This window comes from Anolis carolinensis, chromosome 1, assembly GCF_035594765.1.
Source record: "Anolis carolinensis isolate JA03-04 chromosome 1, rAnoCar3.1.pri, whole genome shotgun sequence".
NCBI classification, from domain to species: domain Eukaryota; kingdom Metazoa; phylum Chordata; class Lepidosauria; order Squamata; family Dactyloidae; genus Anolis; species Anolis carolinensis.
The window spans coordinates 248,195,553-248,218,730 of record NC_085841.1 but is presented as its reverse complement, the minus strand read 5'-3'; the positions used below and the strand labels follow the sequence as shown (position 1 = coordinate 248,218,730).

The window sequence follows — 23,178 nt, the reverse complement described above, 5'->3', positions numbered from 1 at the left end:
GATGACATAAATGTGAAATTAAGAATGGCTCGAAAAGACAATGTTTCTTCTGTCCATTCTGTTGGCCAATCTTACCAGAGAAGAGACAGCAAAATACACCTGCCCAATTATCTAAAGTGGATTTCCACTTTCACTCAGTATGTACATATTTCAATGTGGCAAATACTCCAAAAATACTTATATCATTGGCATTTCAGAATATCATGTTGAATCAGGTTGTAAGATCTCACTCTCCAAAAGACTGAAGCTCTATTGTTTTACAGAAGAGTGTGGGCAAGTTCAGGGTTTAAAATGTAATTTTAAAAGGAATTAATTACATTTATTTTTTACAGTGTGCTTATTTATCTTTTGTTGTCACAAAAGATAAGTTGTTACTTTTCCCTGGTTTCATTATATGGGGCACAATGGTATAAAACTTGAAAAATTCCACTCAAAATGCTCCTAACGTTTCTAAAAATCTTAAAATATGTATACAAATTAGACTTTAACCTATATTACACTAATATTATTTTCACTTGATACACCACTTTGGAAATATAATTCTGTTGCACTCTTGTTACAAAATGTAAGTCATTAAAGGTAATTATGTTACTTATATCTGTGAATTTCCAAGCAGATTATTAGTAGGGTTGTTGTATGTCTTTCGGGCTGTGTGGCCATGTTCCAGAAGTATTCTCTCCTGATGTTTCGCCCACATCTATGGCAGGCATCCTCAGAGGTTGTGAGATATGGATAAACTAAGTAAGTAAGTCTTCATATCTTACAACCTCTAAGGATGCCTGCCATAGATGTGGGCGAAACATCAGAAGAGAATACTTCTGGAACATGGCCACACAGCCCGAAAGACATACAACAACCCTGTGATGCCGGCCATGAAAGCCTTCGACAACAGATTATTAGTACATATTAGTAATGTGCACTCAAGAGTCAAATACAGACACTATATAAAATCAGAGAATCTATATGTTTTCAAAATAACAACTACTGAAAAGAAGTAATACTTCATAGTCCTATATGAGTTTTGATTGATGACACATAAACTACTATATCTATTCTAAATTGCTGGTTAAGATTCAGCCAATAGCTTCCAATGCATGTAGCATTTTTCCTGGAAGTTAGGAAGCTTTGCTGCCAGGAAAACATGTTAAGCTTTGCAACTGGATTGGCATGTCTTGCACCTTGACTATAAAGTGGAGTTCACTCATCCATGGTGTAATCAAGCCATGTCTATCACAGTTTAGAATACATGGCTACCTCATGCATTTCCAATAAAAAATGAGCCCCTTTGCCTTGGGAGAAGACCTGGTTTCCTCTCAATCTGCTGTAATGATGTTCCTCTCCTCTACACAGAAAAACAACAACACCAATAGGAATAATGACAATGGTAACAATCAGAGGAAGAATTAGGAAATTGTCTTCAGAAGATGATGGAAACACTCTAAAACTGGAAGCCCACCCTTTATTGCATTTATCTTTTATTGATATGCAATTATATCATCTTTTGACTTATTCATGGATTTGGTAATACATTGCTGTTTGTCTAACTCAGGGGTCCCCAAACTAAGGCCTGTAGGCCAGATATGGCCCTCCAAGGTAATTTACCCACCCCCTGCCCTAAACTTTAGACTTAGGGTCACCCTAAGTATGAAACGACTTGAAGGCACAGAACAACAATCCTAATTAATCTGACTATCTCATCAGCCAAAATCAGCCACACTTCCCATTGAAATGTATGTTGTTAAAATTGTTCTTCATTTTAAATTCTGTATTGTTCTTTCACTACTTTTTGTACTACAAATAAGATATGTGCAGTGTGCATAGGAATTCGTTCATGTTTTTATCGAACTACTAGCTGTGCCCGGCCAAGTAGAATAGCAGTGAAATGCCTTGGGGCCTCAAAAGCCTGCCCATTTTTTTTCTTATGGGAATCCTTGTTTGGTGCGTTGTCGAAGGCTTTCATGGCTGGGATCACAGGGTTGTTGTATGTTTTCCGGGCTGTATGGCCATGTTCCAAAAGTATTCACTCCTGATGTTTCACCCACATCTATGGCAGGCATCCTCAGAGGTGTGAGGTATGGAGAAACTAAGCAAGGAATGTTAATATATATCTGTGAAAAGTCCAGGGTGTGAGAAGAACTCTTTGTCAGTTGGAAAGCCAGTGTGAATGTTGCAGTTAATCACAACATTGCTGCTTGCAAGCCTGGCCACTTTCTATTTTGTGGAATCCTTGGTTGACCAGGTTGAATGGCAATGAATAGTCTTGGTGCGACAAGTATGAATGCTGCAATTAGTCACCTTGATTAGCATTTAATGGCCTTGCAGCTTCAAAGCTTGGCTGCTTTTTGCCTGGGGGAATTCTTTGTTGGGAGGTGTTAGCTGGCCCTGATTGTTTCCTGTCTGGAATTCCCCTGCTTTCAGAGTGTTGCTCTTTATTTACTGTCCTAATTATAGAGATTATATTGTTATGTTTTATTATACCACAGTAATTTTTATATATTATATTTATAATGTTATATTATTTGCTTAGAGCTTGATTATATGAGGCGCCTTCTACACAACTGTATAAAATACACACTGAACTGGATTATATGTCAGCATGGACTCAAGATAACCTAGTTCAAAGCACATACTGTGGATTATATCTGCCTTGGCATTCTGGGTAATATAGCTGTGTGGAAGGGCCTTGAGTCTATACTGTCATATCACTGAGTTCATATCAGATAATCTATATTTTATCAGCAGTGTGGAAGAGGCCTAAGTGAGCCCTAACTCTGCCTGTTGCCATTGTGGCTGAGTAGGTTGCTAGGAGACGATGGGGGAGGGGGCTACCCTTCTGACCAGCAGCCAGGGAGAAAATAGCTTTTCCACATCTTCTAATTTTGACTTTTTTAAAGGGTTTTTTGTTTGGATGACATAGATTGGATGACTATGTCTTTTGTGGCCAAATTTGGTGTGATTTGGTTCAGTGGTTTTGTTGTTTACTCCATAGTAAAACCGCACATTACATTTTTTTATATATAGACTAGCTGTGGCATTGTCTGGTGGTGTTGGCGAGAACTTGTTGAGGTAGTGGTGATATTGAATGTCTGTTGTATGGTTGTCTATGTTTAGTATGCATTTGGTTGTTTGTGTACTGTGAAAGTGGTGAGGGTAGAGGGAGTCTATGTCCCTGTATAGTATTGTATAGTATTTATACGTTGTCCATGTGTTGTGAATGCTTGGATTGTGTCCTGCTACATAGTAGAAAGGGTTGGGCTGGATGGCCCTTAGGGGTCCCTCCAAACTCTTGGATTCTATGCTTCTATCATCATCATCATCTTCATCATCATTATTATGTAGAGGCTGGATGGCCATCTGTCAGGAGTGCTTGGATTGTGTCCTCCTACATGGTAGAAGGAAGTTGAGCTGGATGATCCTTAGGGGTCACTCCAAACCTTAGGATTGTATGATGATGTTATTATTATTATTATTATTATTATTAGTAGTAGTAGTAGTAGTAGTAGTATTGTGAGGCTGGGTGGCCATCTGTTGGGAGTGCTTGGATTGTGTCCTGCATGGCAGAATTGGGTTGGACTGGATGGCCTTTAGGGGTGTCTCCTGTCTGATGCTATGATTCGATGTGTATTATTATTGTGCAGATATTGGATGGCCATCTGTCAGGAGTGGTTGGATTGTGTCCTCCTGCATGATATAAGGAAGTTGAACTGGATGATCCTTAGGGGTATCTGCTAACCTTAGGATTGTATGATATTCTTATTCTTATTATTATTGAGAGGCTGGAGTGCTTGGATTGTATTGTCCGATGGCAGAGTTGGGTTGCACTGGATGGCCTTTAGGGGTCTCTCCTAACTGTCTGATTCTATGATTCGATTTGTATTATTACTGTGCAGATCTTGGATGGCCATCTGTCAGGAGTGCTTGGTTTGTGTCGTCCTGCATGGTGGAAGGAAGTTGAACTGGATGATCCTTAGGGGTGTCTCCTAACCTTATGATTGTATGATGTTCTTCTTCTTCTTCTTCTTCTTATTATTATTATTATTATTATTACAGTAGAGTCTCACTTATCCAACATAAATGGGCTGGCAGAATGTTTGATAAGTGAATATGTTGGATAATAAGGAGAGATTAAGAAAAAGCCTATTAGACATCAAAATAGGTTATGATTTTACAAATTAAGCACCAAAACATCATGTTATACAACAAATTTGACAGAAAAAGTAGTTCATTACACATTAATGCTATGTAGTAATTACTGTATTTACGTATTTAGCACCAAAATATCATGATATATTGAAAACATTGACTGCAAAAATGCGTTGGATAATCCAGAACGTTGGATAAGTGAGACTCTACTTATTATTATTGAGAGGTTGGGTGGCCATCTGTTGGGCATGCTTGGATTGTGTCCTCCATGGCAGAATTGGGTTGGACTGGATTACCACAATAATTATTTCATATTACAGTAGAATCTCACTTATCCAACATTCGCTTATACAGTGTTCTGGATTATCCAACGCAGTCTGCATTTTAGAAGTCAATGTTTTTGTAGTCTATGTCTTATATTCATTGTGATATTTTGGTGCTAAATTTGTAAATACAGTAATTACAACATAGCATTACTGAGCATTGAACTACTTTTTCTGTCAAATTTGTTGTATAACATGATGTTTGGTGCTTAATTTGTATAATCATTACCTAATTTGATGTTTAATCGGCATTTCGTGTTTCCCCGAAAATAAGGCAGTGTCTTATATTAATTTTTGCCCCCAAAGATGCTCTAGGTCTTATTTTCAGGGAATGTCTTATTTTTCCATGAAGAATTCACATTTATTGTTGAACAAAAAAATGAACATTTATTATATACTGTACAGTAGTTGTCATCACAAACCAGACAAACTGTGAATCCTATCAAGAATTTCTTGTTACTACCATTATTTCCATGTACAACACTTTATGGTACATACATTTACCAATCCTGCATGTTCTGGTGTTCTGTTTGGCGGGCATGCTTCCAAACAAAAACTTTGCTAGGTCTTACTTTCGGGGGAGGCCTTATATTTAGCAATTCAGCAAAACCTCTACTAGGTCTTATTTTCTGGGGATGTCTTATTTTAGAGGAAACAGGGTATGTCATAGTTGAGAAAGTATTCTAACTCTGTTCTCCAGCACTGTAGTCCAACTCTCAAACGACCTTTCAATATCTTTACTTTTGGCTTTTTTGGATAATTATTTACTTTCTTTTTTGTCTGTTTCTCAACACCCCTTTTTCTTTTTTTTGTATTACTCTAACCTGTAATCATTTTATTTTCTCTCCTTTTCCATTGAACAATGTTTGAATTTCTTGGACTTATGAAGAAGACTCAAGCTATTTCTTTCTCTGCTATCCCTGGTTTGGTTGGGTGGGCATGGAACTGCTTGTTGCTTAGCTTCTGCATTGCTAATTTATTTTCATTTCATCATGCATATATTCCATCATTTTTGACAAGGTATTTTTATTTATATGAAAGTTGAATGCACACAGTACCCAATCACATGGACAAAATAAAAGGGAAGCGTGATGAAAACTGACTTCACATCCCATCCCTTCAGGTATGCAAAGGGATTATCACTATAGGATTTGTTAATACAACAATTTCTGAGTGATCTTTAGAAACAATAGAGGAGTATGAAATGGGTTTGTTCAAAATGAGCAGAAGGCAAAGGTTAACATGAAAGCAAAAATAATCAGATTCTGGATTTCTTCACTGTTTCGTTGACTCATTGGCAAGCTTCATTTCTGGAAGTCTGCGTAACTCTTACTATCATCATATTCCTAATCTTTGAACAAAGAAACAGAATAGATGGAATTATAAGTAGTTATTACCCAGTGTGAGACTACAGTGGCATCTGTGGCTATAAGGGATGTTCTCCCACCACTAATGGCAGGATGATTGTGATACTTTTGTCTTGCATGTTGACCTTGAACTTGAAAAACAAAGCAAATCACATTTATTTAGACTGCCTTCTAGTCTCCTGGGATATACTTAGGGTCATGTTAGCTGTATATTTATACTTCCAGTGTATTTTATCGTACTGTTTTTATTATTTTTAAAATATCGTAAACCATTCTGAACCCATGGAAGAGTTATAAAAGTAAATAAATGAAAAAGGGTCTCCGTCAATGGGCTACCAAAGAGCTACTACAACAATGACAGAGCTGAGACACAGCTCAATAAATACTGCATAATAATGGAGACTATAAATGATTGCTTCTTTTCCCCTTCATTCTATAAATTCTTGCATGAAGGACTGTTGGAAGATATGTGTGTGTGTGTGTGTGTGTGTGTGTGTGTGTGTGTCATTTATCTCCAATCCTTCATTATTGTTATTCTTTTTTAAAGCAAACAAAAGAAGCAAGGATATGAGAACAGTAATGATGGTTTATCGAAGCTACAGGCATTTCCAGTTTACTACCAATATAATAATATTCATGGGTGCTCTAGGGATGTAAAAATCTCTCAATTTGAATTTCAGAACATTTTGTCTGAATTCCACCTGTGTTCTGTTCCAATCTTTATTTCATGTATGATTGTGAGAATTGATTATTTTTTTCAACATAGCATTTTGTGCATATTTTGATATGCACTTTTCTGAACATGTACATACATTTCTGATTTTTTTTCATAATGCATTTTCAGTTCCCCCCATTGACCCCCCCCCCCCCCATTTTGGGATCGTTCAGTCACTATCTTTGAGTCTTCTGCTATGAAGATGCAAAGAACCATTAATCAAAAGAAACCCAAAGACTTAAAATTCCTGTAGAAAATTTCTTAAGAGCGGCCACTGAAGCTTAGTTGGAAAGTGTGTTATGAAGTAAAACCAACTTATGAACTTCCTTCTATAAAAATGACCTTAAAGACAGGTGTGTCCCTTAAAAAAAAATCTAGCCCTAGAGGCTTGTTGACAGAAATGTCTAGTTTTGATTGAACCAACTACACACAAGAAAATCTTCAAGGAACATCTAAGTGCACAAGGCGATATGCTAACAGCAGCCTAATTAGTCATATAGAAAGCTCTACTTATCCTCACACATCAAGTTTAGAAGACCACCTCAACACAGGTATCATACATGAAATTGAAAACAGTAATGTACAAAGGCTTGAACCCCTGTTCTTGGAAAGGATGAGACAGAACAGTAAAATGGAAGCAATCAGAAAGGAAAGCTGGGGCAAAGTTTGAGCAGTGCCTTTTAAGAACTAATGTTGAAGCCACTCAAAACTGAGCAGTTATAGAATGATGATTTCATAGCTAAAGTATCATTCTGCCACTGTTCAGCTATTGACATGTTATTATATGAGTTCTTCTTTATAGCCACTTGCAAACTGGACCAGGGGCAATATAAACTTTCCGCTACAGATAGAAATGGACAAAATAATATGTCATTGATGGAGCGCAACAAATACATTGGATATGTTGGTGTAGCAATGTCCTGTCCAAAAATTATTTCAAAATGTGTACTGATGTGATATTTTTACCTGCAGATATAGATATCAGAGTATTAAAGATTAATAACAAGTGCGTTATTATAATTTTTCTTCAGCTGGGAAAAATGAAGAAAGTTCTTGATTTTTCTGAAATTAGTTGAGATGAGAAAAGCTCATATTCCTAAAGAAAAGGCAAAGGATTACCAGAGTAAATTATATATAATTTGGAAACTTGTCCAAATCAACATCATGTTGATGTAAGATCTAGCAATGATTTGATTTTTGTTGATACGGATCATAAAACTACTATCTCTAAAGTCTATTTCATAAGATCGACCCATTTCAGTTGTGTGATATTTTCACCTTTTGAGACAATCTGACAAACGTGTCAATCAGCTCAAATACTTTGGAAGTTATCCAGATAAAGTGAGAAAATGATTTTTTAAAAAAAGAATTTAAGGGTCCATTTGATTAAAAAAAAATAGAACCTGACCTGAAAACACTTTTCAAGATATGTGACACAAATCTTTTTCGCTGATGGCATTTGAGAGCTGAATTGGGCCAAGTTCATACACATCCTGACCTCTGATGTGACTGTGAGACAAGAGGAGCATCCATTTCCCTTTTTGGTCCAACTCAGTTTGTTGTTTTCTCTGAACCAGGACAAATTATGGTTAGTTAATGTAGATGCTCCTGATCTCCAGATGTGGCCACATTGGGGGAGAAGAAGAAAAGCAGTAGTTGTGGAAAGGTAATTCACATACCACCAAGCTATACTTTGCTGTTAAGTTGGAATCAGATCATTAAGGCAAGATGACATGCTGATACTGAGAGGTAATGGTAACCTCACACTATATTACTTCATATGACAAATTTGATACATGGTCATATTTATATGGAAGATTTTGTCTTCAACCTGAAGTACAACCATGTTTCACAACATTCATTGGTATGTGCATCCATTTCATGGTTACAGATGAATGTCTAACCCTCACCCTTTGCCTTGAGTGGTAAAACCTAGCTGTGTGGCAGCTAGTGGTTTACATGTCAAACAGACAGTGAATTGGCTCTGGATTTTTGCTCAGAATCAAAGGAGCATGCTGCATTCTATCCTTAGGTAGGTCTGTTGGAAGTTCAGACAAAAATCTGGAGCGAATTCAGCATTACACAGATTGACACTGAATCTTATGGATGTTTACTAAGAGGTAGGCCCACTGCTTTCTAAGAATTGCAATGTGTTTAAACCTTTCTGTTAAACCCCTCTCAGAGGTCAATAGGCTGCTTCGGGTAATATGCTTCTCTACTCTCATTGCAAATGTATATGCTGAGAGGAATTAGTCCAATGCAAACATATCAGGTTTGGCACAGTGTGTTTGACTGTTCAGAAATTACAGAAGAAGGTGATGAATAACATTTCCCCTCTGCCCCCTTTTCCCCTACCTGCTTCACAGAGATGAAAGTATAGAAATGTCACATCCAAAGCTGCCTTAAGGCAGAATAAGCCACCCGTTTTATTTTGCTTCTTCATAGCAGTTGAATGTTAGGACTTGCTGACACTTGTGGCTGAACTCTAAGCAGTGGGGTGTGGCATGGGATCATATCTAAACATCAGCACATTTGCTCAGGGGCAACTAATCCTTAGCAATATCTATAGGAACTGGCTCCTTGTTCCGGAAGTTAAGCTTCACAGTGAAGTAATGCATTGCGGGATCAACTTGTTGGGTTGTTTGCCTGAACTGTTGTATGGAAAGATACACCCAGAGGCTACAGAAGTGAAGCTAAAATGATCCTTTGAGCTCATTTGCTTTCTTCTTTGTCCTTCTTGTTTCTTTGGCACTTTGGTGCCCTTTATATGTGTTGGATTTCAACTCCCATAATCTCAAGCCAGTTTGATAGATGATGGGACCTGTTTTCCAATACTTCCAGAAAGGCACCAAATCAAGGAAAATATGGTGAGGAATACTGTATTTTAAAAAGCTAGGCGGAAGGTATTGGTGGGCAAATTTATTTATGTATTGCATTTATATATCACTTTTCTCACTGCTGTGGGACTCAAAGCGGTTCACAGCATAATCAATGACAAAGCATCTATTGGAAAGATTTTCCATTTTCCTCTAGGAAATATCAAGGAATATCAAGTCCTGTACTTGCTCTGACTGCTGTCTTGTCCACTAGGGATAAAAATGGCTTAGAGACCATCCTACACTGCAGAATTAATTGTAGCAGTTGGACATCATTTTCACTGCCATGGCTCCATCATATGGAATCCTGGGATGTAATTCGTTGTGTCACCAGGACTCTGACAGAGAAGATTAAATGTCTCACAAAACTACAAATCCTATTATTCCATAGCATTGAGCCATGACAGTGGTGTCAGACTATCATAATTCTGCATTGTAAATACAGCCTTAGACACAGAGAGACCTTATATGGCAGTGTAGACTCATATAACGCTGTTCAATGCAGTTAAACTGCATTATATGGCAATATAGATGAGGTCTGAGTGTCCTTTATGATACAAAAGTAACTAACCTGGACTGATCACTCCACTCTGTTTCAGGCCTTTTTACCTGTGCACTTTCCCTTTTCACCGAGGAGGACATGCTGAGGTGTGTTTGCCTACTACCTTTATAATTATAGAATAGTGCTTGCAATCTAAAGAATGGATTTCTCTTAAAATCCTTCCTTTCCTAAAGCCCTTTACTGCTCCACTTGATTCTTGCAACTTCATCCTCCTAAAGTGGGCATTTCCACCATTCCTGAAAAGGCGAAAAAGCGTCCTATTGAGATTCTTTCTAACCAGAATCTCTGCATCTAAGCTATCAAACCTTAAGGTGGGTCTCTGTCTGCCTTATTTTTACATGGGCACACTGGCAAAGCTGTTTTATTGAACTAGGGATGGCGGGAAGAGAATTTGAGGGCTTCCCTCCAACCCCATACTATGCAATCCGACTTCTGTGTTGATCTGTCTGTTTAACAACAGCAGTGCTGAGGCTGCATCCTTAAACGTGTCAGGACATCAACCTAACAACAATGCTACCTTTCTTGTTTCATTTCATAGAGTCTGTCAACTTTTAACCACAGGAAAGAAGATGCTTTGAAGAAGTCTCTTGCTAAGTCAAGATCTTGCATGGAGTTTATCCAGGTTAGCCCTCAGGGCTCAAGGACTGTCAGCAGGTTTATTTGAAAAAAAGCTGAGTTGGGGATTTTCCTTTCAAAGTTTGCTGGGGAGGGGCAACCAACTTCATTTCAGCGTGAGATTCATATTAGTATTGAGAGAACAGAGAGAACTCATATCATCACATTGGTGAATCTGGAAATAAAAGGATTTAGCTGCTATGGTTATGAAAGTATATAGTTTATACATCAAGCTGTTTTGAGTTCCAGTGTTTGGAAAGAGGGGATATAAATTTAAAGACAGTGACAATGACTGTATTGAGTCAGATAGGATGTAACATCACTTGGTGCTGCTATGCTTCTAATTTTCAGTTTGTCTCTTCTCTCAATGGTAAGGCAATTAATTAATTACATTTGCTTCACGCTTTTATTGCTAAAAATCAGGGTGGTTAAAAATAACATACAGAAATAAAAAACTTGAAAACAAGTAAAGTAATAACTAAAATTAATAAAAATAAACAAACAGAGGTTGTTAGTTACTCGATGGTGTTTTCTTGGAACTTGATATATTATGAGTCTCTCTTTGTGTGTGCACAGCTTCCAATTCTGATTAAGGAGTAAAGATAGTAAAGGTAAAGTTTTCCCTGACATTAAGTCTAGTCGTATCTGACTCTGGGTGGTGGTGCTCATCTCCATTTCTAAGCCGAAGAGCCTGTGTTGTCTGTAGATACCTCCAAGGTCATGTGGCTGGCACGACTGCATGAAGTGCTGTTACCTTCCCACTGGAGCGCTACCTATTGATCTACTCACATTTGCATGTTTTCCAACTGCTAAGTTGGCAGAACTGGGGCTAACAGTGGGAGCTTACTCCGCTCCCCAGGTTCGAACTGCCGATCTTTCGGTCAGCAAGTTCAGCAGCTTAGCGGTTTAAACTACTGAGACATCTGGGGCTCACAGGAGTAAAGATACATATGTCTAAAGAAACAAACTAAGGCTTTATTAAGGATAGGAAAATTAACCAAGGGAACTAAGCTAACTCTGAGCTGAGCTAATTTCACTTTTAGTAAAACAGAGAAAATTAGAGAAGAGATGATAAGCTCTCTAAAAGTATTAGTTTACATCTCTGAGAGCTTAGGATAATGGATAAAAAAATGAAGGTTTGGGATCAGTGAAAGCTGCTTATTCCTATCAGTGCTACTTTTTCTAAGACATCTTTAACTCTTTAAGTGATGAGTGTACAGTTGGTACTGTAAAGATGAGATTTGCCTAACACATTTCAGTTGTCACTGTACAACAGGAATATGAACTACATCTCCCCCACTTTATAACTGGCCATCCTAGCAGGGGCTGATGGGTTATAAGCTAGAATATCTGCAAGGCCAAAGTTGTGACACACTTGCTTTGCAGTTCAATCCTTCCCTAGGGAGACTTCATAAAATCATGGAAACTTAGTCTGCTCTCACATCCCATGGGACATAAAGCTATGCAAATCTGTTTACTTGCCAACCAGTTGCAAAGGCAACCTGAGATTATTATTTCACTCATTGAAACATGCCCTCTATGGATTTCACTGATTTACATGGTCACTGTTTTAATAAACAACTACAGAGAGCAACTTGATATATATTCATTTCCACTCTTTCCTCCCTTCCATATTTGGTCGGAACCCTGCTGATGTCTTCCTCAGCAGCTGTGATGAGCTAACGCCCTCCCTCATTAGGTTATATGCAAACAGTGATGAAAGGGAATGTAGAGCCATGCCACATTGAGCAGTCAGGAAACAAACCTTTGACACAAAGCAGCAGGCAGATAATAAGACGTTGTGGTTGACAACAAATGAGACTACGCTTAATTTGCTGTGCAGTGTTCATGTAATTAGATACATTTGGTGCAGGCAAGAAAGTAGACAGCTAGAATATGGTCATGATGAATTGGGGGACCCTATGTCAGGCAATGATCATATTAATCATAAAACCCAAGCTTGGTGACTCAATTTCTCTCAATATATATATATATATATACACACACACACACACACACACCACTCATTCTTTCTTTTCCTCGGGGAAAATATGTTACAATTTTTGGAAGTGAATTTATTTTGAAATGTTATTATTATGATCATACTAGAATGATTACAGGACATATATTGAAAAATTACACAGAAATCCTTCTGGTCCACAGCTTCGCAAAGTACAAGTCCATTTCTTGTTTATTCCAAATGTATCCATTCCAAAGTGCTGTTAAGATGATGCAGAGCACAGGCAGATTCTCTTTGTGAATCTATCCAGAGATCTCTCACAAGCTGACATTTTCACAAGACTGAATCATGACCAAAAGTTTCTAGATTTTGAGAGAAAATTTGCAGCATCCAATGTATACAGCTGACCCCCTGTATCTATGAATTCTGCATCCAGAGTTGACCATCTATGGCAGTAGTTCTCAACCTGTGGGTCCCCAGGTATTTTGGCCTCCAATCCCAGTAATCCCAGCCAGTTTACTAGTTGTTAGGATTTCTGAAAGCTGAAGGCCAAAACACCTGGGGACCCACAGGTTGAGAACCAGTAGCTATTGTTTGAGTATTTTTTAATGTATTATATGTTTTATGATTTTATTTTTATATGTTTTAAATGTATTTATGTGACTGTATTTTATTGTGTATTGCTGGGCTTAGTCCCCATGTGAGCTGCCCCGAGTCCCTTTGGGAATATGGGAAGGGATATAAGAATAAAGTTGTTGTTATTATTATTATTATTATTATTATTATTATTATTATTATTATTATTATTATATTATTATTATTATTATTAACCACTGATCTATGGCTTGAAAAAAATCTAAATCCATAAAACAAAACTTGAGTTTACCACTTCATATAAGGAACACTATTTTTTTTACTCCATTGTATATATGCATCAACAGATTTTGGTATTCACAAGGAGTCTTGGAATCAAACCCCAGCAGATACCAAGGCCAACAGTTATTCTAAAAGTCAGACTACTGTCTACTATGAAATTAAAAGCTCTCTCTCGCTCTCGCTCTCTTTTTCCTTTTGTTCCTGAACACTTTACCATATGGATAAATCTTTGGTTCTCTAGATGTATGGAGCCATAAATGCCACAATCTCTTGTCACTGGCTGTGTTGTATGGACTTCAAGGGAATGGTAAGCAAAAACAAAGTTTATTCTATCCTTGTTTTCACAAGATCAACAAGCATGCCCATGGGTCTAGCAACTATTCTGTGTCCACAGTTTCTGAAGTAGCCTTCTCAGTTCTGAAACACAACTCTAACATTCACCTCTGTATGAAGGAGACTGAGGTGGTCACCTCAGGCATCTAAAGTCTGAGTGCTATGAAAGGGCAGCAAACGGTTTGTTATTTGATTTAGTATTATTGTATTTTTTCCTGCCAAGGAGAGGCACTTGAGGGATTTTCTGCCTCAACTGCCAAACTAAACTTGGCTTGCCTAAAGTGTGATCCACCTTGAGTATGCCTTGCCTAGCATCCTGTGTTGGGGAGAAGACATTGGCTCAACAATGTCTCAGGTTTGGCTTTAATGAAGTCCACAGGTGGACAAAGGACAATCTCCTTTGTTGGACTGCAGTGCCAAGGCCTTCTTCACCTATAGTGACTTGGGTTGAAGGGAGCTGGAACCCAACAATAATTGAAATCTCACACTTTGCCCATCTGCAAGCCTCTTCAGTTGGGGTGGGAAACACAATTCTCCTGACTTGTCTCCTTAGATTTCTCTATCTATGATGTGCTCTTGGCTACTTTCTGGCCAGCATTTCCTGTAAGTACACTGAGAAGCCTGTTCTTAAGTTGTTTTCAGTCTGGAATAAGCAAAAGCCACACTCTTTGCCTTCCATGCTGCATCATCTGCCAAGAGACAGTGAAAGTCTCTGAGTTTTAATTCAGGAAGTGCTTTGCTTCTTGCTAGGGGCCATCCAGTAGCAAAAGTAAACTCAATTTTTATGTCACATAGGGAAGTATTAAGTTAGAAACAACATTTTGCTTTTCAAAACGCCTTGGCTGTCACATTATAGCTGTTAAATAATAAACCTGGTTAAATAAACCTATGTGTGTTTCAGTCCAGGAGTGGAATTCTGTTAAGCACATCTTGCCCCATGATAGAAGCCTTTTCCCTTAAACTAAGCTGGTTACTAAGAAAGAGTACAAACCACCTCTGGGGAGTTGGGCAATCTGGTTAATCTAAGTAGATCTTTCAACCAAAGCAATAACTCAGCCTAGTTGTCAATTTAGCTATTGATAACAAGTGTTATTTCATGTCTCTTCAGCAATTATTTTATTCTGAATACAACTCACAAAAACATGCACACAACTTTGTGTAGAAAGGCATTTACACAGAAAATTGTTTTGTTTGAAATATATTTTATCGCTTTTGCATGCAAGTGATTTTTTGGTAAACTATATCTCAAGGTGCCCCCCACTCACTGAAAAATGCCCAAACTCTTGTAATTTCATCCCATGGGAAGATAGCTTTTTGAAAAATGTCATTCTTGGAATGAAACAAGGGAAGAATTACATCCCTGCTTGCAGATTTGTCACAGCAGAATTCCAAGGGCACCAAGCCACCTCCTTTCACTGAGATTTCAACCAGTCTTGTCATTGTCATTCAGGAAAAAAACTAGTGCAGGGTGGTTTCTTGAAGCTGAAATGACAACAGAAACATTATCCTTCTCTGCTGCCATTGCTTCCTGTTATTATACACTTCGTCTTGTGCTTGGTTGCATGTGGATAGAATTGTATTGCACAAAACGTAGCTTCAGAGGGCATAAAACAAAAGCTTCTCTTTCCCCAAAGCTGTGAATCCAAAACATAGTTGGAAGACTATGTAGCACTAGTTGAATTCCAGCTAACATGGATGTATGAGCTATTCTCGCATTAGGGTCCTTAGACCTGAATGCCTCACTTCAGGGGTGAAAAGAGGGAATCTCGGGGTGAATGTGCTGCCTTGGAAATTGTATGTATGTATGTACATGCATTCAAGTAAGGCCGACTTACGGAGATGGCATACATTTCTCAAGAGTTTTCTTAGGCAAGGACTACTCAGAGGTGGTTTAGCCAGTTCTTTCCTCTGAAATATAGCTGAAATCACCTCTTATTCATTGGAAATCTCCCATCCAAATATGCTGCTTAGATTCCAAGATCAGAAGGCACTTGGCACTTTTAGACTATGCATGCATATATATTTTCCCAATTTGTTAGACTTTGTGTTTTTATTTGAATGGTATACTCTATGCACTGTGAATGATGATTAATCACACTTAATGACATCACCATGGTCTGTCCCCTAGCACTTTACAAGCCCCCCCCCCCAAGGTCTGAGGTCACATTCCTGAAATGTCAGGGCCTGGAGTAATCCTAATATGACAACCATATTTACAACATAGACCTCTGGGTCTCTACATTTTCTGGAAAGAATCAGTTAAAAGATTGTATTAAAATGTGTTCATTCAGGCAATCTTTACTTTCTTACTTATATGATTTATATCCCATTTTCCTCCCAAAACAGAAGCCAAAGTATTGTCATCTCCAGGATACTATTTTAGTTTTATTAAGTTTTTTTTAAAAAAAATATGCTTATGTTATGGCAGTATGTCACTTTGTTAAATTAGACAGAGAGATAGTAAAAAAAGTAGTAATATATATAAAATCTATACAAAGGTTTTATAACTATGGTCAAGTTTTTATTATTATTGCAAATTCCCCATTGCCTTGCACAGTATTATTTGGGTATTTTGTTGCAGTAATCAACATGCTAGCCATGCAATGATAAATTTGAGAAAGAGCTATGTGGGACAGCCAATGAAGCACATTTTGTCCCCGGCACAGTGCCTGGTATTTTTTTGGCAACAATGAAGCCAGTTAATGCCCTTTTCAAAGACCTCCACAACTCCCCATTGCATGAAATTGCCCAGCTGTCAGACCTTCAGTCTTGCCTTCATCCCTCACAGCAGTTCCTCCTCTCCTTCTCAAAAAGGGGGATATCCGGAAACAGAGCATTCCAGGAGAGGAGGAAGGGGGAGGACATGCCTCAGCTGCACAACTCTTCATTTCCTTAGGATAGGCAACATATTGAATTGGAAACAGTCACAGCAGCCCTGGTACCTCTCTGGAGACTTTTTTTCTTCAAGGTTTTTAATCTTCTTCCCTGACAGAACACCAGTCTCTTTCTATCACTAGTGGCTCAAAAAAACCTTTCCTCCAAAATGAGCCCATGTGTTTATGACATACTAAGGAGGGCCTGCAATAGGAATGAAAGATGGTTCAGGTTTGGGAAGGAAATAATATTGGACATTTTTTGAAACACAAATGGTTAAGGACTAATCATTATTGTTGTTGTTATTATTATTAACGCTTAAAAACACGATCAAAGTCTGCAATTTGGTGAAAAATATTTTAGACTGATCTAAACCTTTGGAATTCAGAACCTAAAATATGCATGTGGGGTTTTTTGTGCATACAGAAAAAAATATCTCCTGTGGAAAAAAACACATGCTAATTTTTCACAACCTGTGAATACTTTTTACAAACTGTTGCTTTGAAGACTTTCTTGATGGGAAGAAAATTACTAGAATTATTCATTACTTTCTTTGAGAATGAAGCTAGCAGAAGAAACAAACATACTCATTATGTCCACCACAGTTCTGAAGTGGTGTGATTAATAAGGCAGAACATAGACAAATTATTTTATCAATTTCCTTACATATAATTTTTCTTTCCTAATTCAAGATAGCGCAAAACAAAATTAAAAACAAATATGAGACACAGCATTGGTCAAACTCTCTGAAGCCAGAAGATTAGCTGACTAAGATGCAACTTTATGTACTCTTTTAAAGGAATAAAACCCACTGAATTCATGGGGGTTACATCTATACAGACATGTATAAAATTGTAATACAGATTCCAGTGGCCGAGGGTGAGATTCAGTGCCCTAGAAAATAACCTCTTACATCTCCATGTGTCTTGGAAATTCAGAGTAAACATTGCAATATGTCAAACAGCAAGCACAGTACACCTTCGTAATGTATTGTATAAAAGTAGAGTAAATTGCACACATAAGAACAATGTAAAGTTGCATAGTTTAGTTTTTCTTGATGTAGATTGTCTTGAGCTCTGCAATAACAACAAAAACACTGCCACCAACAACAGCAATTTCAGCCACAATGGTGCACCGAACAGCTGATTTATCTTCAACCAGAACTGGTCTTCCATGTTATAAATGACTGCTGATACAACTTTTTGGGGACTAAATATCATTCTGTTTTCCTAGCCTAGCTCCAACATTCTATCCACAATAACACTAAACTCTGTTTGCATATAGCTGTGTAATTTATTTTGCTTGTTATTCTGTAGAAGGAGCAAACAGACATATAGAACATCAAACCTTGATATTTCTCTTCAATGTAAATTCTATCTTTTATGCCCCAGCCCACTGCCCACAAATTTCAATCTTGCAGTTCCAAGAACTACAAACACACATTGTAAGAAGAAAAGTTATATTCTTAAAATGTTGAATTAGGTGCCCAGAAGTCAATTTCTCTATTCATCTAGTGTGATTCAAGGAGCATAGACAAGAGTAACAATTAGTTATGGAGTTTTTTACTCAACTAAATGATGACTGCAGTGGTTCTCAACCTGTGAGTTCCCAGATGTTTTGGCTACAACTCCAAGAAATCCCAGCCAGTAGCTGTGTAGATTTCTGGGAGTTGAAGGCCAAAACATCTGGGGACCCACAGGTTGAGAACCACTGGATTACACACACACACACACACACACACACCAATCATACTATAATTTATCTAGTTTAATAGTGGCCACTGTCCACATCATGGTCACACATGCAAGAAAACTTGCATAGAGAAAAAAATGATGGATTCCAGTGATGCTAGAACTAGAATAATTTGGTTACCCTTGCAGAGAATGAGGCCTTGCTTTGCTAAATAGTTTGCAGCAGATTACTTTTTTTTTATCTGTCATGAACATGAAACACAGAAAGAAAGAGGCTACACCATCAGAGCAAAGTTGCAAAACTTACCCATGAATAGCATGAATGGAGTGAGGTTCATAATGGTATCGTCCTTCCTGGTGACGCATATCAATTGGCAATGGAGAATGGAAGGCTGGAAAAACATGCTGAGGAACTGTGGAAGGGAAAAGAAAAAAAGAACTTTAAAAACTCCTTCATTTTATTAAAAAAAACACGCACAGAGTTTCAAAGGCAGAAAAACTCCATGTATTTCAGAGCAAGTGCAGAGCCAGACAAGGGGGTCTTCATGATCGCAGTGCTAGAGTACACCAGAGAAGTGGAATGAATAAATAATCAAAGTCATTTGGAGAAATCCTACATCTTTGACATAAAAGATCTCCAGCAGGGTTTTTGACAAAGACAAGCAACCAAGGGCTCTTTGAACTGGGGGAGATTATAGGAAGCACCAAGGAATGTTAGGCTCTCAACGCAAATCAGAGTCGACAGAGCTTGGCGGAACCCACACCGGCATCATTTCCAGTCCACTGCCAGGAATAGCAGCAGAAGCACCTTTCCCTAAAAGGTGCATGCACGCATACACAAGCAAACGCGCACACAGCATAGTGCTTGAAAATATTTACCTAAGGGTAGAAAAGCAAGTATAGAACAAATGTGAACTCTGTTTGTAGCAAGGACTGTCTGGAAGGGATCTGTTGCTGCGGTTCAGAGGAGGGAGACTAAATCTGCCCGCACTTGTCATCATTTGTGCCCTGTTTTTATTCATGTGCTTCATCTTTCATAAAGTGGTCTCTGAAGATACTGAACACCTACTGTGATTTATGAAAATGAGAGGTGTTAATATGCATTACTGATCCCCAAAGTTAATCATGAGAAGATTTGAGAGTTGTCAAGCAAGTGAAAAAAAATGGCTTAGACTTTTCCACTGCACAAAATGGATGATGGAAACATCTATCTGTAAACCTACAATTACTTTAAAACTGGTGTTTGAGAATAGGACACTGAATCAGTGATTTAGGATGGGGTAAGGAATCTGTGGTTCTCCATGTGTTGCAGAACTCCAGCTGTCATTATGCCTGACCACTGACTGGCCATGCTGACGAAGACTGATGGCGTGGAAGTTCTATAATGTCTAAAGGGCATGAGTTTCTCCATCCCTGATGTAGGCTCCTAACCAGGGCTAATTATAGGGAGCATACAACACCTCTGCTAAAGCAGCTCCACTGGCTAGCAATAAGCTGTCGGTCCCAGTTCAAGGTGCAGGTGATGACCTTTAAAGCCCTACACTGCTTGGGCCCTGCCTATCTCCGTGATCGCATCTCCCTCTACGAACCAGTGCGGGCCTCCTCCTGCCAGGGAGGCTCTCCTCTCAGTCCCGCCACTGTCACAAGCATGGTTGGTGGGGATGAGGGAGAGGGCCTTCTTGGTGGTGGCTCCCTGGCTCTGGAACTCCCTTCCCAGAGAGTTCAGACAAGCTCTTCACTGTTTTCCTTCCACAAGGAATTGAAAACCTGGTAGTTCCTGCAGAACTTTGAGCAGGATTAGTCCTTGGCCCTCCCTTTTGACCAGCTCAGCACTTTATCCGCTTCCTGGCCCCAAGCCCTCCTGTTGCCTTATAGCTGGCCATTCCAACGCTGAAATCTGGGTCATCATAACTGGTCTGTAAATGGAGTATTGTTACTAGTTTTATTTTTCATTGTTGGATCGTATGTTTTGTATTTATGTTTATTACTTGTATTATTTTTAAATTGTTGTATGGTTCTGTTTTTATTATGTGTATTGTATTGTATTTATCATGTTGGACCCCCCTCCCCCCCGAGTCCCCTGAGGAGATAGGGCGGTATATAAATAAAATTTTATATTATTTATATATGGGAAATTCAAGGCAAAATAGAGATTTTGACTGAGATATGTGAACATACACATTTTTGCTTTCATAACTCTTCATCCTATAGAATTAAAAAGACAGCAGAAATGTGGAATAAGTTTTTGATTGCATCGACACCACACTGCTTGTATGCAATTGTATGCAATTGTTAGTCTACCACTGGATTGATAGATAGATAGAATGTGTATACACCTTGACTTACTACATTCCCATTAACTTAATGGCTGGAGATTAGTTGGAATTAACTACTAAATTTAGGTTTCTAACACAGAGGTGAACTATTCCAGTCCTCTAAATGTATTTGGACTAAACCTACCATCATTGCATGGTAATGGGAAAGAATTATGAATGGTGGCCCTCAAAGATCTGGAGGGACTCAAGTGGTCTAACAATACAATCTTATCTATATTTACTCAGAAGTAGCTTGCACCGTGTTAAATAGGGCCTACTCATAAGGTAAATGTGTACAGAATTGCAGTCTAATAGTTCTATGATCTTATCACACGGGGGAGCCTTCCCCCATGCCATTTCGCCAGCAAGTGTGGTGAAACAGCAGTTATGAGTCGGGCAGAAGTATGTCGGCTTCATTAGAGCCAGCACAACACAGCAATGCTCCCATGTTTGGAGGGAAGCAAGCAAGGACACTTCCATTCTGGTTGGGGGCAGGGCCTCTGCCGAAAGTCACATAATGTCATGTGATGACAGGCATGGGGCTCCATCCCTGAAGCAGGCTGGAAGTGTCCTAGGATGCTTAATTTGGTCAGTGTGATGAAGTCCCTGGAGTGATTCAACGGCAATGACTCATGTGACTGGTCTGACACAGCCCTTTTGTTAGGTTTCTTGTAACTCGCTCCTTTGTAATTGATACTAATTGAAAAAAAAAGATGGTTTCTAGACAACATGTGCAGACCAAGTGAGCACTGGAATAATAACTGCATGGACTATCAGTGCATCTGTACTATTCTTATCAGTTTATGGAAAACTTAGGCTTTGATTAATTCCATTTATGTACTTTGTTTGGCAATGTCTTGAAATAAAAATTAGAAATTTTCTCTGTGTTTGAAAAGCAGAGTTCCAAGTTCTGGCAAGCAAGTATCCTCCAAAATTAAAGCTAAAGGTCCATGGCCCATTTTTACTAAGAAAGCAAAATTACAAGGACAATTTTAAGAGTGTTTTACTATGAAGAGTTAAGGAGAAATAATTATAACCTTGATTTTCTGAACAGCCTTGTTACATTACATGAACATCTGGCTCTGCATGGGAAATAAAATATTTTGAGGCTTTACTTGTTCTTGATGATTTGTTGAACAGGGGCTACAATAGAACTAGTTTAAAATAATGAATTACTTTTTAATGAATGTTTTCCCCCATTCACAAAGGTGCCAGATCCCATCTGAGTGTGAAAGATGGCAGATCCCATCTGATTTCTGAAGCTAGACAGGAGTCATTCTGGTTAGTACCTGGTACAGTAAGAAAGAAGACAATGGGAAGCCACTTTTAAGTATTGCTTGTCTAAAAAAACTGTATGAATTTTCTGGGGTTGTCATAAATCAACAGGTGATTGGAAGGCACACACACAACTACATTATATTATCACTGTAATTTAGCAAGGGTTAACTGCATTCTCTTTTTCTGAGTGGACTGCCAAAAAGGGGAGAAAAAAACACCAGAGCAAAACCAGAAGTGCCTGGAAGTTTTTTTTAATGTTAAAATGCTGTGCAGGAAGATAGGGTTCAACCTGTTTAGAAGGTGAATTATCTCTCCTGGAGGCTTCCAAATCAAGCAAGGTACTGGAATTTTGGAAGGGCTGTGATCACAAAAATAGTCTTGAGGGCACACTTGACCCAATATTGACTGAATACCTAATGCTCCCACAGGCTTTTAATAGAAATGTACTCCTATACCTCAAATGGTAGATACCCAGACCCACCCCAGCTCTGTTAATTGGAGATTTGAACATCTTACCGAAAGCCTGGCCTTGATGGTGTTTCTGGAACAAAGAATAACACAGCCACATTTTCCCCAACTGTCTTTTAGCTGTGGTTGTCCCAAAGCTTTGAAAACTTACTTTTGGACAACAAAACAAACATATACACAAACAGCCCACAATAAAAAAATCAATCAGCTGATACTCCCAACTGCTGAAACAGCGAGAAGTCTAGTGCAAATGATTTGAGGGTAGAAAATGGGTTGGAGTTTGCATAGCAGTCTTGTGCTAAGACATACATTGAAATCTGGGCTGCTTGCTGATCCAAATACAGTGACAGCCTTTCTGTAGCCTGGCCAGTGTCAACACACAGTAGAGTAACTGTTAAACCCTCAAGAAAAGGTTGGGGGGAGACAAGGTTAATATGAATGTATTATGGGAGCACAGCCTCACATGCCACCTCTAGCCTCTGTCTACACATTAATCTGACACTGCTCAAAGGGCCTGTGTAATAGGAATCTTTTAAATAAAGATGCAGCCAGTGACTACCCAAGCTGAAAATGCAGCTTGACCCCATTTGGTCTCAAAGAAAAACAAAATCTCATTCACACTCCAGTTTTATAGTTGCTAAACTCTTCAGTGCCAATCTTGGCCCTATTCAGTGCCAGGTAAGGAGTGCTTAACGGTTTTCAGCACCATGAAAGAACTATGAACTGAAAATGAATGCAGAGAGCATGTCTCTTCCCATTGACGTGAACCACAGAATCATTGG

General features: G+C 38.5%; 1 protein-coding gene across 2 annotated transcripts in view; it reads right to left on the bottom strand.

The window, feature by feature from the left end:
- The window catches only part of gli2 (GLI family zinc finger 2), a 279,884-nt gene that overhangs the window by 85,334 nt on the left and 171,372 nt on the right, over positions 1–23,178 (bottom strand). For both annotated transcript variants that reach the window (XM_003214899.4, XM_062967372.1), the window contains one exon: positions 18,643–18,748. In XM_003214899.4, coding sequence (XP_003214947.2) covers positions 18,643–18,748 — 106 coding nt within the window. The remainder of the gene's footprint in view (positions 1–18,642; positions 18,749–23,178) is intronic.